Source organism: Anopheles maculipalpis, chromosome X (genome assembly GCF_943734695.1).
Source record: "Anopheles maculipalpis chromosome X, idAnoMacuDA_375_x, whole genome shotgun sequence".
NCBI lineage: Eukaryota > Metazoa > Arthropoda > Insecta > Diptera > Culicidae > Anopheles > Anopheles maculipalpis.
Genome location: NC_064870.1, coordinates 14,703,319 through 14,718,596, shown reverse-complemented (window position 1 = coordinate 14,718,596; position 15,278 = coordinate 14,703,319). Strand labels below are relative to the sequence as shown.

Here is a 15,278-nt window from a genome sequence, read left to right as displayed (position 1 = left end):
GGAGCCTCTGCCACAAGGGTAAAGAATGCGCATTAGCTGGGTTGCTGATAGCCGGCCAGCGAGTTTTGGGAACGGAAGAAATTTAGGGAGCTTTGCTACAGGAGGGGGACCGAAGATGAGAATTGGCAGATAATTATATGCCCACCTAACCTTAGTTTTAACGTTTGTCTTTCTTTTCGTTGCAGGACCTACTACAACTGACACGCTTTACTTTCCAGGATTGTCTAGGAATACGCAACGCAACTAGCAAGCGCCACGATATACGACACACCGAACCTCGGCACGTATACGCACGATGACGATCAACACCGACGACCAGTATGGGGATGGGGAATCGAAAACAACCCTCAGCTCCAGTCGGGTAAGTTGGCAAACGCATTCGGTGGGGGAACATTGACATGATGGCATCAGTAGTGATCAGAAACGGAAATGTTGTTGTTGACGGCTTGACGTCGAACCGATATTAAGCCCTTGGACTCGCGCAGGATGACTCGACAGTTAGGAGGTCCCGCGCGGTTGTTGCCTTCCCGCGATTGGCATCCTATCATGCGGTACATGGTGGCTCATGGGCGAGCTGCGCAATACTACTATAGATCTTATGACTCAGTAAGTCGATAGTGAGAATGGCCCATCTTGGTACACACACAAGGCGCCGGCGTCCATGAACCAGTTTGCATGGAGGGCTCTAGATGGAGATGGAATGCATCGCAATGGATGTTTTTTCTTCCCTTCCTTGAAAAGATTTTCTCCATTGCAAGTGGGAAAGGACATGGATCATTGCGTCTTGCGATAATGAGCAAGTGATACGCGTACGGTTATATTTACTCGTTAGTACAGTTTAACACGAAGCGTTCAGATACTTGTGCCGATTTTCGTATGTTTACTCAGTACTGTCTGAAGTATATTTTCAACAGCCGTCTTGAATGAGCAGTAGCGAATTTCACTTTCCATGATAGCTATGGCGACGACGATAGGATAATGAAGCCCAACAATCAATGGAAGTTACTATGTGGATGTTTACACGACGAAACAGAACATCCCGAAGGTGTGCTACGCCTTATTGAGTATACAAGATCCGGTGTAAGGTGACACCGAGGTTGCTGATGCCCGAACCATAACCTCAACTAACAAACCAAGTGGTAGATGTAGGTTAGGGTTGCACGGGCGTCTAATAATGGTTTACTGTGTTGACTAACCAGCAAATGTCTGTTCGCTCCCCCGGTTTTGTGCAGTACAAACCCGGACACCATTAGGTAGCCTGGTAGGGTGTGTTAAGCATGACTGTCGGTAATGCAAACTCTAATTAATTTGGAATTACTTTACTGATACTTCTGCCTCATGCTGAACCTCTTGTTTGATGAACCATGTACAAGTGCTCAGTGCACCATAACGAACAACACAGCTTCTTAATGTTTGTGCTGGTTCATGATAAGGCTCTGGCCAGCAATCACAACGTAGCGCACACTGACGGATCGCCCAATGATCCGTCTCTTATCAGCATTCCAAAAGCATCGACGAAGGGGAAGGAGTTCCGGGGGCGTTGATGATGAATTTGGTCAATACTACAATGTTTCCCTATTGATCGGTATAGCATATTAGATCTTTCGGGTTTGCAAGGTACGTTAGCAAACAGTTATGAAATAATTAAACATTTCCTTCTACTCACACACACAGACACGAACAACGCCTATTTGGTTTACCACGTTCCCGCGCTTGCATTGATTCTTTCCGCACTACTTAGAGAGAGGCGTATGTAATGTAATGGAAGCAGTACAACGTCGGAAAAGGCTGCGCGCGGCGAGAGATCTAATTTCACTAAGTTACAACAAACTACACTGGACGGGTTGTGGGCGCAGTTCCGGACTGTGTTAAGCTCAAGCGGTCGCCTCTTATGTTTCCTTCCTTCACATAAAAAAAACACAGAGTACATCTACCGTAGACTCGACATTAAACAGGTAGCATTTGGTCAGTGGAAGTGGAGGTTGGGAACAAGGCCTGTTATATGCGCCCTGGTTCGCATTTTTTGGGGGAAGTTGTAGGTTTTCCTCTCACGACACCGGCCGACCACCCTTCTGATCGTGATCGGAAACGCGAGGCAACTACCAACCGAGGTGGCGTTGGCGTCCGACAGTTCGGAGATGCTTCGAAACCCGGCTAAGGTCCTCCAATTGAACGTCCATAGTTGAAAAAAAAAAACGATTCGAAGGGTCGCATACCTGTAGAAACCACATCATGTCTCAGAGTCTTCGGAATTTGCGTAAACCAAAAATACTCGTTTTTCGGAACGAACACGCCGCGCAGCGTCTGTGCGAAATATTAAATTGTCCTTCCATACCAATTCCTCGATAACCGCAATTCACATGTGTATGCCGTCATGTGGCGAAAGCTACACCGGGGGGTCGGGGCTTTTATTTTGACGTGCGTCTGGGTCCGATTCGCTTGCGGTTTTGGTGCTCCCGTTCCCACCGTCGCTGAGCTTGCAGAAGCAATTGCTGTGTGCTTGTCGAGAACGATGGCAAAACCAGCCGGGCGACGCTGCTTTCTGTTGTTGGTTGGTGTAGTATTTGTTTTGCTTTTACGTTTTGCAAAGCCTACCAGAACAACCCAAATCCCCGTACACTGTCGGCAGTCGTTCGCTACCGGCATAATGCCCACCCAAATGTCAGCTACTCACTTTTCCCAGTCATTTGGATATACCATTCACATCTACCAAAACCGATGGCAACAACAACCGATTCCAACTATTGACAACCGTCTGTATTCCACGTAGAGGTGTAGTACTTGGGGTTTTAACGTAATTAGCAGTCCCGTCAAACTCGAAAGGTACATGCGGCAGACAAAGTAACCGACAAAGCAGCCGCCAATGATATGTACAATGTGTCGGTGACATAATCCTGCACTAACTACTCTAAGGTTTGAAGTATGCGGCAAACATGCAAACAAGCAGCGCTGACGTGCAGTAAAAGTAGGATATTTTTAAGTTTGATTCTTGAAGATCTTGCGAGCAATTTAATCACTTATGGCCATGACTAAACAGGTTCAATTACAAGCATCAGAGAGGTCTCTCTTTCTCTATCCCTCACATGTTCAAAGTTTTGTGTTCTAAGCTGATAAGTACTTCCCCTTATAAACCGCGCCCATCTATACGCAAAGTATTCCACAACAAAATCGGAACTATTCTAAAGATTTAGGGGATGGTAAATGTTGATAGTGTATTGGAAATTCCTACAAATAGAGTTTATAACGTTCAACTGCATGTTTGACCCGATAAGGGGCTAGGGCTTGTAGTGAGTGTTCTCTTGATAACTGGTGGTCCTATTGTTTCTTTTTCTTCTTTTTCTTTTTTTCGTTTGCAATCAATTTGTCACCGCACTGATGCCGACTAATTCTTGAACCTCGTGTCTCGGGGTTCGTATGTAATAGCGTGAGATCTACGAATGCACATGGAGGTTAAGCTGTGAATCGAGAAATTACGACTTTCCCGTCACCTCTTACGTAATGCCATGAGGATGTCAAAATCCACGTTGCTATTAGAAATCTTACTATGTGTGCTGGGAATATAATATTGCTTCTTGTCGCGCCTGTACTGGAACATCATCCTAGTTTCTTGTTAGTTTGCTCGTGTAGACGATGCTGCAGAGTCCTCACACTGTGCGACATGTCTCTAATAGGTGCGCTAATTTTCCTGCTTTTCCGGGTAGTGTGGATGGGTACTATCGTTTGCTGAATGAAGGCTTGTTGAGATAGGAGATAGGAGTAGTTTGCATTGATCAGTGCTGTAAATGTAACCTCCGGTTCTCTAACATCCACACTACTTTAATCGTTAATTACTCCTTCTATCTGCTTGTAGCGCTACAGTAGCAGCAGCTACCAGGACCAGATGGACGATGCGCTAAATACGACGCTAACGAACGACAAGGCTACCCTAATACAGGTGTGGAAACCGAAGAGCTACGGTTCGGTCAAGGGTCAGATACCACAGCAGGACCGGCTCACCTACACCTGGAAGGAGATCGACGTGTTCGGCGAGGCGCCCTCCGACGGAAAGTCCCGCGAGCCACTTTGCACCCGGCTGCGCAACTGTTGCACACGCCAGCGCAAAGACTTTAACCCGCGCAAGCACCTGCTGAAGAATGTGACCGGTGTTGCCCGGAGTGGCGAGCTGCTCGCGGTGATGGGTAGCTCCGGTGCCGGTAAGACGACCCTGCTGAATGCTCTCGCCTTCCGTTCACCGCCGGGTGTGAAGATTTCACCGAACGCCGTCCGTGCGCTGAACGGTGTCCCGGTAAATGCGGAACAGTTGCGCGCGCGGTGTGCCTACGTACAGCAGGACGATCTGTTCATACCGTCGCTGACGACACGCGAACATCTGCTGTTTCAGGCATTATTGCGAATGGGTCGTGATGTGCCGGCGAGCGTGAAGCAGCATCGTGTGCAGGAGGTACTGCAGGAGCTGTCACTGGTAAAGTGTGCCGACACAATCATTGGGGCACCCGGTCGCATCAAGGGTTTGTCCGGAGGGGAGCGTAAGCGGCTGGCGTTTGCATCCGAAACACTGACGGATCCGCATCTGCTACTGTGTGACGAACCCACGTCCGGGCTTGACTCCTTTATGGCGCACAGTGTACTGCAGGTGTTGAAGGGTATGGCGATGAAGGGTAAAACCATCATTCTCACAATCCACCAACCGTCCTCGGAGCTGTACTGTCTATTTGACAAGATACTGCTGGTGGCGGAAGGTCGTGTAGCGTTTCTTGGCTCACCGTACCAGTCGGCGGAGTTTTTCTCTCAGTAAGTAGTAGATACGATTGTTTGCTTCTCGAAAACGGTCTCATTTTCATACTACTTCATTAATTCTCGCAGGCTCGGAATTCCCTGTCCGCCTAACTACAATCCGGCCGATTTCTACGTGCAGATGCTGGCGATAGCACCAGCCAAAGAAGCCGAATGTCGCGACATGATCAAAAAGATTTGCGACTCGTTTGCGGTTAGCCCGATTGCGCGGGAAGTACTCGAGACGGCTTCTGTTACGGGTAAGGGCATGGATGAGCCCTACCTGTTGCAACCGATGGAAGGTGTCGGTAGTACCGGATATCGTTCCAGCTGGTGGACACAGTTCTACTGCATTCTGTGGCGTTCATGGCTGAGTGTCCTGAAGGATCCGATGTTGGTAAAAGTGCGCTTGCTACAAACAGCGGTAAGTCTTGACGGATTTTTTTAAAAGTAAGAAATAATACGAATTAAATGATTTTCATTTCTTACACTCTACCATAGATGGTTGCGACCCTGATCGGTTCGATCTATTTCGGCCAGGTGCTTGACCAGGACGGTGTCATGAATATCAACGGTTCTCTCTTCCTGTTCCTTACCAATATGACTTTCCAGAATGTGTTCGCCGTGATCAACGTGTTCTCAGCCGAGTTGCCGGTATTTTTGCGCGAAAAACGTTCCCGACTGTACCGTGTCGACACGTACTTCCTTGGTAAAACGATCGCTGAGCTGCCATTGTTTATCGCCGTACCATTCGTCTTCACCTCGATCACATACCCGATGATTGGATTGCGTGCCGGTGCGTCGCACTACTTCGTCACGCTGTTCGTGGTGACGCTCGTCGCGAATGTGTCCACTTCGTTCGGGTACTTGATATCCTGTGCCAGTTCCTCTATCTCGATGGCCCTGTCGGTGGGACCGCCTGTGGTCATCCCGTTCCTGATCTTCGGCGGTTTCTTCCTGAACTCAGCCTCGGTGCCTGCATACTTCAAGTACCTTTCCTATCTGTCCTGGTTCCGGTACGCCAACGAAGCACTGCTGATCAACCAGTGGAGCACGGTGGTCGATGGTGAGATTGCGTGCACACGCACAAACGTCACCTGCCCACGATCGGGCGAGATCATACTCGAGACGTTTAACTTCCGCGTGGAAGATTTTGCGCTAGACATTGCCTGCCTGTTTGCGCTGATTGTGCTGTTCCGCCTCGGTGCACTATTCTGTCTATGGCTGCGGTCGCGCAGCAAAGAGTAGGATGGAGGACGCGGCGGAATAATACTGCTGTCCTGAGACATTTTGTTTTGCTTTCTTTTCCTATCTCTCTAGTTTTGCTTCCTGGCAGCTTGTTTTGTATTTCAGTTGTGTTTCTTAATTTTTGTTACTTTTGTCTACACCTACATAGGTTTGTTTTTTGTTTTTCTACGGTTAAGAAACCTGATGTAAATTGTGTAAATTGTGTTGTGTACAACTTGCCAGCCCGCAACCAGCATATGGCGTGAAGCACAGAGAGATATATACATAACTTCATTGATACACATGCATAGCGAATTTGCATGTTGCCTAGTTACCGAACCGAAGATTAAGTAATTTGTGTCAAGTATTTGCTTTACTCCTATTCCCCATTATGTTGGTTTGCCGCCGATTGTCGGAAGATTTTTCTCCATCCGAATCCTTACCCATTAGTTCACACTACCACAATTGTACCAGTTTGAGCGACACACTGTTGCCGCTGTCTGTCGGCTGCCCAACTATGGTGTCGTGTTCTGTTTTATATTATTGTAGAAATATTACGACACGTGACGAGCAAAACCGATAAGAATAGCAATAGTAATAATAACCGATAACATTAATATAAAAACGATGAAAACAAACGTTTGACTCTCACGATATTTTCTATTGAAATTTAAATGAATTTTTTCTATTTAATGTTTGTTTGAAGCTCTTTATTATTTAAGGGCTTAATAGAGAACAACGATAAGGGTGTGCAAATATAGTATCTTGACCTTGAAGGTGGAATCAACCACTTTCAGTAGCATATAAATCCGAAGTATTTCTTACAACGTCAAAAGGACACTACCACAACGTTTTGACTACAACGTCAAAAGGACAGGTCCCACCAAATGGTAATGTTAGGAACCCCAACTGCCATTCCCCACTTGTTTCGGCACTGCGCAATACCGGAGCCGACAGTAGCGAATAACAGGTGGGCGAATAACAGCGAATAACGGCACAAAAACTGAATTAAAATATTTGTCAGTTTTGACCAACCTCCAAAACACACAAGTATAAATTTGAAAGCTCTTCTTCTTCTTGCCCTGGTCTTGCCGTTTGAAGACCCGCGCCGCTGTCGCCTACACCACCGGGCCGCCCCAAATTTGAAAGCTCAGTCAGTTGATTAGATGATGAGTCGTAGTGTTTTGAGTGGAGGAACTTTTGATGGAGGACATACGATCAATAGCTACCGGGTCCTAAATCCTAAAAGTCATTGAGCTGTTAAGCTTTTCTTTACGGTACAATACAAATAATCGGTTAAATAGAACTCGATATATCCGCCCCAAAAAAAATGACCAATCATTTTGACGCCGGTCCAGTCGAAGTGGCACATTCCTATTCTTGATCGTTGCAGCTTTAATCTGCCAACTCTTTGTTCTGTTTCGCTAATCGCTGTAAGGCTTTTACTGCGGCTTGATGAATTCGGGAATCCAGCATATAGATCTTATGATCACCCTTCAGTGGGAACCGTATCGGTAATTCCTGAGGTTCTTCGCACACAAACACGAATGGGCTGTCAGATTCTCCGTTCGGGTGCTGCTTCCGGTACTCTTCCTGAGGTAAGCAATCCTTCACCGAAACGCAACCAAGCAAACATCCGGCCGGGTACTGGGTAGGGAACTGGATCGTATCGTCCTCGTACAGCTTGCGATAGAAATGCTCCAACTCTTGCACCGTGTCCGGACAGACAGGTTTTGCCGTAGCCGCAATCCACAGCCGACCACGGTGCGACGAGTACCAAGTACGGCCCTCGTGACGCTTAATACCAGCCACCAGTAGCGACGCCCAGGGTTGGTGCATCGAGAGACAGTGACGCAAATCAGACATTTCGAGAAATTCTTTGTCCTGCACACGACTGTAAACACCGTCGTAACCGGAAGCAGAGCTCATCGTACTCGGGACAGTAGTTCCATCAAGAGTACTGTCGATAAACTGTAACAAGCAGAAACAAAATTAAAGAAATTAAATATGTCAACTAGAGGGTATTGCCAAATATAATTACCGTTGGTGCAGGTACATACAGTGACGGATGTACATCGTCGTTATCGTGCGCCACCCGGCCAGGATCATTATTTTCCTTACCGCGTTCGGTTTGTGGCGAATCCACCAACGATGCCTGACGAAAGATTTCCTCCATATCTTCCGTCGACAGCACAGCCTCATCCAGCACTTGTCGACCGGCAAAGTCAAGCGTCACCTTGCGAGCCAGCCTGCTAGCGTGCCGCTTTTCGCGCAGTTCTTCCTCCAGTTGGGCAAGCTTTTTGCGCTCCGCGTCCGACAACCAGATCGAGTGGGTTTTGAAGTAGTCCGCCTCGTCGTCAATCACCGTGGTACGCTTTTCGCTGTTACGGTCATACTCTAGCAAACGATTCCGCATCGCCAAAGCTTCCTCCCAGCCAGCTGGTCGGTTCTGCTCCATCAGACTCCGGCGTAGATTGTCACCCTTCCGGGTAGTGCTTTCGATCATCCGCTGCTCCTGCTCGGTACATACGAGACTACCGCAGAACAGACAAGGTCCACTACCCTCCTGTTCGCACACGATCCGCCCACAGTGTATGCAGTTGTTTATTAGCCGATGCTTGGACGCTTGACAATCACAGTGATGGCGCCCTTTTAAAAGTACAAAATCCGCCAACCCTCCATCCTGACCATAAAGATTCACATACTTGGTTTTCTTCTTGCCGGAGCTGGATTCCTGGGCGGACGGTTTACCTGTCGACGACGAACCGGTAGATGCGGATGCGGTGGCTGTTTTAGATGACTTGGTTTGCTGTTGCTTCGTCTGCTGTTTACCCTTGCCGGATGCTGGTGCTTGTGCTGCTGACTTGACATTTCCTGCTTCGGTAGATGTAGCATGACCTAGCTTAATTTTCAGCTCGCGCATAAACGCCGTATGCTGAGGATTGTTGTAATCGAGCAGTGTTCTGAAGTAGCCATCGATCTCGTCAGCACTCTGGATGGTGTAGATGTAACTAAAATGAAGAAGCACATGTGAAAGAACGATTTGTCTAGGTACTAATTGTGATTTTACTTACGCGATTAATTCTTTCGGTACTTCGAAATGCAAGCATTTGGACAACTCTTCTTTAATCCACTGATTCATGGCCGGACTCGCTCTTTTAAAATCACTCACTTTTTGCACAACCTATCGCAATCCACCCATCTGATATGACTGGCAGCGGAATCACTTGATAACCGGCTGTTGTGTTCATGGACGCAGATACAGTTCATAGAGGAAAGTTACGGTGTGGCGAGTTACCACGGCACGCGGTGACAGTCCACATGCGTATTTGTACAGTGCGTAACAGAACAATATAAGGCATCAACAACACTTTTTTGAGAATAGCTTAAAAATCGAAAACATAGGTAAAATTGATTTTCGGCATAGTTGTAAAGAATAAAAAAATACGTTTACTAATATATATTTCATATTTTTACGCACACTATTACATATTTTTATTGGCTTCAAAAAGCTTCATAACTACAGGGCCTCTTACGAAAATGTACTATTTTTTATGTAAACCTTCAGCTTTTAATTAGGTGAAAAATACAGATAGTAAAAGAGGCTCCCTTCAAAACATGGCATAGTACCGTCATAATTAATTATAAATAAATAATAGAGGCAATGTATAACAAATTTTAAACAATTTGTCAAAATTTTTAGTGAACCCGTGACGTTAAATATGTTCATTTTTTATACATTTTCGTCTATTTTCGTTTTTGGTTGTTTTTAAGCGTAGATTTTGGTTCTTTCTTGTCAATATATAACTAGAAAACATACATGAAGCGCAAGCCGTCATACTTAAAATAAATAACTACAAAATATTACCTTTCAAAATATATAAATATATCCCTGGTGCAGTGCCATAACACTTTGCAGGAGCAAAAAAAATGTAGCGAGAATTGGGACTTTTTTTGCAATATGTTTTGCTTTAAATGCATCGTGAAATAAGAAAATCTAAGATAAGTTTAATAAAATAATTTGTACATTATCAGGAAGTGTTAAGAAATATAAAAGAAAATCAGATTTTCCTTCGGCCTGCGGATGCTGCGTTATGATATTTGAAGCTTTTTTCAACCCGGGAAAAAAAATCATTAAAAAATGTACGTAAATTTATGAACAAAATTTATGTAAATGTATTTTTTTATTCTGTACAATTTTGCAAAACATCAATTTTAACTATCTCTGCAAATTTGCCAGTTATATTAAAAAAAACTGTGCCCTATTCTTCTGTTACGCACTGTAGAATTTGGTAAAAATGAAAACAGAAAAAACGTAAGGGAAAGGAGGAAAAATAACACACACCAAGTGCAATAAAGTTGTCTCCGGTTCCGGTGGTAATAAGAAAATTAAATGTTCAACACGTCGGAAATGTCGAACCAATCGATCATTACTATTGCAACGGTGCCAAGCACGGTTTCCATTAGTGATGGGTCATACGACTCCTTTTACGAATCGACCCGGGAGCTAGGTTTCGTTCCTGTAGGAATGTAGGAATCTCAACATCCAAATCTGACTTCGGAGGGTTCCACTAGACACTTATCTTCAATCACGCTACGTACTCATACTATATTTTATTGCTATCAGGTTACTAAAATAGCCAATATCAAATTAAATACCGGGTTACGTTCGTACGAAGATAGAAAATCCATAAAAAAAACATGACTTTTTTCACTCAGTCATCCAAATCAAATCCCTAAAGAATGCCAATCGAGTTCCTATCGGATCGATTCCTTCAATTTGGATCCAATCTGTTTCGAATTTTCGTAGGGATTTAATCTTGGAATCTTACGAATCCCGAATACGATCCGAACTTCGGGTCACTTACGTATGGCTCCGACCAGGTTCGGGTCGTCCCGCCCACCACTAGTTTCCATCAATGTTTCGGCTTGAAGAGAGGTTGTTTGTTATTTTTTAATTTCTGGTACCATCTTCATCGTCCGCATAGTTTCTATGGCAACAAAATCATATATGCTGCGGAAACCGGGACAACGTACAAGGGCCAACGATTTGGCTATAATTTTCCACGATGAATACGCGCTATTTTAAATGTAACCACCGTTAAGCGAAATCTGGAGACTTTAAAAAGCCTTGGCGGTGTATGCTTGGGGTATCAAAACAAAAGGTAGCTGAGCCAGTTGGCCGTTATCTGTTGCGTGTCACACAACGATCGCATCAACCAGCTATCGACGGCATCAGTAGTTATCAGTTTGTTCTCCGACGGAGTGGAAGTTTTTGTTGTTTGTTGTTTTGCAGCCGCAGGTGCCTTAAGCGATGGATTTCATCACCGAGTACACGGACGAAGAGCAACGCAAAATTGAACAAGATTTCTTTCGCCTTAACGGTCAGTATAAATCCCAAATGTATGAAAGAGTATGAATACCAAATATATAACTTACCTTAACGCGTACTCACAGATAAATGTTACTTGGATCATGCTGGAACGGCACTGTACGGTGAGTCGCAGCTCCGGGCCATTCAGGAACTGCTGGCCGGTAGTCTGTTCTGTAATCCGCACACTAGCCGCACTATGGAAGACCTAATGGATCTGGTACGGTATCGAGTGCTGCGGTGGTTCAATACTCGTCCCGCTGAGTACGATCTCGTCTTTACATCCGGTACAACCGCTAGCCTTAAGCTGGTCGGCGAATCCTTCTGTTTCGGCGAACCGGATAGAGCTGGTTCGTTCGTGTATCTGCGCGACAGTCATACGTCGGTTTTGGGGATGCGTGAAATCGTACGAACCGAGCGTATTTGTCCGATCGAGCGGACCGAATTGCTCCAGGTGCTCAACGAACCGGAATCCGTCCATCAACGACGCAATCGGCCGTCTTTGTTCGTATTTCCGGCCCAGTGTAACTTTAACGGTGTAAAGTACCCGTTGGAACTGATCAAGCTAGTGGAAGAGAACGGGGTGCGTGGGTACGGAGAGGATGCGTTCCACGTGTGCTTGGATGCGGCCAGTCACGTGTCTAGCAGCATGCTTGATCTTACCCGTTATCGGCCAAGTTTCGTTTGCGTTTCTTTCTACAAGATATTTGGGTAGGTTTGTACGCACGCACGTGCTACTCGAGGTTTTGTGCAGATTTTAATGCTTCTTTTTGCTTTTCTCTCTTTCTTTCTCCCACTTTAGATATCCTACCGGACTGGGTGCGTTGTTGGTGCGCAAGGACGTCGGACGTTTGCTGCTGCCCGGTAAGCGTTACTATGGTGGCGGTACAGTGAAGATAGCGATGAGCGGTGCGAATGCGTTCCACGAGAAGCGAGACACGCTGGCGGAACGATTCGAGGATGGTACGATCAATTTCCTGTCGATTGCCGCTTTGCTACCGTGTATGGATACGCTCAAAAGGCTCATCCCAGGCGCGACAATGGAGCGCATTCAGCGGCACACGTTTCAGCTCGCACGCTACTGTTACCGGTCGTTACAGGGACTCGAGCATGCTAATGGTGGCCGGGTGGTGGAGTTGTACCACGATACCGCCTTCGGAGACCCAGCTTCCCAGGGTGCTATCGTTAACTTTAACGTGCTAAATGACGATGGTGGGTATGTTGGATTCGCGGAAGTTGCCTGCATGGCAGCCAACCATGGTATATATCTGCGGACGGGGTGTTTCTGCAATCCGGGTGCCTGCCAGCGCCATCTGCGGCTTGCCGATACCGATTTACTACGTCACTACCAGGCAGGCCACGTGTGTGGGGATGCAAACGACCTGATAGACGGGCAGCCGACCGGATCGGTACGTGTTTCGTTCGGATACTGTACCCGACCAGCCGATGTCGATCGGCTGGTAGCCATGATACGACGCTGCTACATACGCCGTACACTCACTGGGCCACTCGCCGTCGGTACCAGTATGTCGAGGGAGCAAATTCTAGCCCAGTACAAAAACTACGACCGACCCCGACTGGTTCAGATCTGTCTGTATCCGGTGAAATCCTGCGGTCCGTACCGTGTCACCGGTGGAAGTTGGCCATTATCCGCCACCGGACTAAAGTACGACCGAGCGTTTCTCATCGTAGACGAGCATGGGGTAGCGATGACGCAGAAAAAGCTGCCCACGATGTGTCGTATCCGACCAACGATCGAACAGGACCGTTTGACGCTACGGCATGATGACCTCGAGGATGAGCTGATTATCGAGCTTGACGAGCCGGAAGTGCTGGACGCAACACGTGCAGCGGTCCAACTCTGCCAGACAAAAGTGTGCCGGGACAGTGTGCAGGGTGTGGACTATGGCGAACGGTGCGCGGAATGGGTGAGCCAAGCACTCGGCGTTTCTGGGCTGCGATTGTTACGCCAATCGTCTCAGGAAACGCGCCGGGAGCGTCGAACGGCACGAGAACTTTCCCTCAACAATCAGGCCCAACTGTTGCTTATTAACCGAACTTCCGTGCGTTGGCTGCGCGATAAGGTAGACGATTGGGATGGAGCAGAAATGCCCGCGCTCGATTCACTCGTCGATCGGTTCCGTGGCAATCTGATCATCGAAACAGCTCGCCCACTGGAAGAGTCCGACTGGCAACGGGTACGAATTGGGGGAAGTGGATTCAGCGTCGATGGTCCCTGTACCCGATGTCAAATGATCTGTATCGATCAGTCGAGTGGTGTGCGTACGGCTGAACCACTGCGCACGATCAGCCGGGAGTTTGGTGGGCGTATGCGATTCGGTGTCTATCTGTCCCATGACCACGGTGAACAAATCGCAAACGGGACGGACGCGTTCGACAAGGAACTGTACTGCGGTGCTACGGTTTCGGGTGTAATCGAGGTAGCGAAAGAATAGATCGGACCGATAATTCTTCTTCTTCTGTTTGGATTAACAATCTTCTAGGTCACGACGGTCAACGAAAGGCTTACAAAACTTGCTGACGCACCAAGTAGTCGAATAGTCAGTCCTCACTATATACAGTATCTTCCTCCATGACCACTATGAGGAAAAAAACGTGGTTCAACAATAAACGCTTCAAAAACAAAAGACCATGGTTGGATGTTCGCTTGCTTACTGCACCACACAGTCAGTGATCGGCTGTTCGGACACTTTGTTTAAGGGCAAACCGTCTCGTGCATTGCGCACGTTCTGCACCACATCCTCGTATCGTGGGAATGCTAACGACCCGAGTTTGGAGTGCACTAGCGAACCGTTAATCTGCACCTCGAACGAACCGCGTCTACCCGTGTGACAAACAACTTCTGCGTCCGGGAACTGTTCCCGGATGATGCTTGCCAGTTCCATGCACTGTGGTTTTGAGTTGCATACATTACTGCGGATTGTGTAACAAGGGAGGAAAGAGAAAGTTAGAATTAAGCACACAATTTGTTGCCTCTGCTGCTTACCAGTATTCGATATCTACACGAGGGTTCCTGCCGAAATCGTCACCCGATGCCATTTCTACGTTGTTGTGGTTTTCGGAAAATATGGAAACAAGCGGAGCTTTTGTTTTGATGCCGGCATTTGGACAGGGGTTGTGAACATTCGTCATTTTGTTTGTCCCACAAATTACAGGGTTGACCTAACCAATCGGGGCTATTGAGGTCTATATCCGATAAACTTTGAATAGAATTTAAATGTTTATCTCTTGATCTGCCAGTTTGAATATGCTAAATTGAGGGACGGTTATACCGCAAAAGCTTGTAAAAGCACATACGGAAAATCTGGATGCTCTAAAGCCCACTCCCTCAACACACCTGAATCCATTATTGAATCTGCGCAAGTTAGCTTCCTTATTTACCACAATAGAAACTCGGAAATACACCGGAGCCACGGAGCGGATTTTACAGATGAAAATTAAAACAATCCAAAGGCAGCCACATTCATTTTTTACTAAGACGGATTCATGCTTCACGATGCCCAAATAGAATTGACAAGACCCGATTGAAGGTTTACGTCGCCAGAATAAGTATTTATGTAACCGATAACAATTTTACCATGCCGGAATGGCAAGTTAACCGCTGTATTATAATCAATAAGCGTATGGAATGTGAATAAAACCATCTGATTTGCAGTAAATGCATTCATAACTTAGTAGCAGAAGAATAGGTATACAACAATTTAATCGCACAGAAATTCAGAAACGGTGTCTGTTTTCTGCTATGATTTATCACCTGGTCAACCCTGCAATACTGACAGTTGAGTTTTCGTAGCGAAACTGACATCACAGCTACATAGCTGTCATTTTGTCTATCATTCTCTTTTACTCTCATAATAAGAAAATATTTCTCTCTCCCTTCAAAACC

General features: G+C 46.5%; 5 protein-coding genes across 7 annotated transcripts in view; 3 read left to right on the top strand and 2 right to left on the bottom strand.

Annotated features, from left to right (window-relative positions):
* LOC126568065 (palmitoyltransferase ZDHHC8) overlaps positions 1–15,278 on the top strand; it is a 347,611-nt gene that overhangs the window by 262,617 nt on the left and 69,716 nt on the right. The window lies entirely within an intron of this gene.
* LOC126555983 (protein white) lies at positions 229–6,022 on the top strand. The gene is made up of 4 exons (XM_050211141.1): positions 229–361; positions 3,851–4,791; positions 4,864–5,197; positions 5,275–6,022. The coding sequence occupies exons 1-4, from the start codon at positions 296–298 to the stop codon at positions 6,019–6,021; spliced, it is 2,088 nt and encodes a 695-aa protein (XP_050067098.1). The 5' UTR covers positions 229–295; the 3' UTR covers position 6,022.
* LOC126562187 (activating signal cointegrator 1) lies at positions 7,396–9,142 on the bottom strand. Its single transcript, XM_050218628.1, has 3 exons — positions 9,075–9,142; positions 8,042–9,011; positions 7,396–7,971 (listed from the first exon to the last, which is right to left on the bottom strand). The coding sequence occupies exons 1-3, from the start codon at positions 9,140–9,142 to the stop codon at positions 7,396–7,398; spliced, it is 1,614 nt and encodes a 537-aa protein (XP_050074585.1).
* LOC126568614 (molybdenum cofactor sulfurase) lies at positions 11,315–13,827 on the top strand. The gene is made up of 3 exons (XM_050225123.1): positions 11,315–11,384; positions 11,458–12,082; positions 12,174–13,827. The coding sequence occupies exons 1-3, from the start codon at positions 11,315–11,317 to the stop codon at positions 13,825–13,827; spliced, it is 2,349 nt and encodes a 782-aa protein (XP_050081080.1).
* LOC126563789 (migration and invasion enhancer 1) lies at positions 14,044–14,524 on the bottom strand. The gene is made up of 2 exons (XM_050220534.1): positions 14,438–14,524; positions 14,044–14,391 (listed from the first exon to the last, which is right to left on the bottom strand). Exons 1-2 carry the CDS (start codon positions 14,522–14,524, stop codon positions 14,044–14,046), a joined length of 435 nt encoding a protein of 144 aa, XP_050076491.1.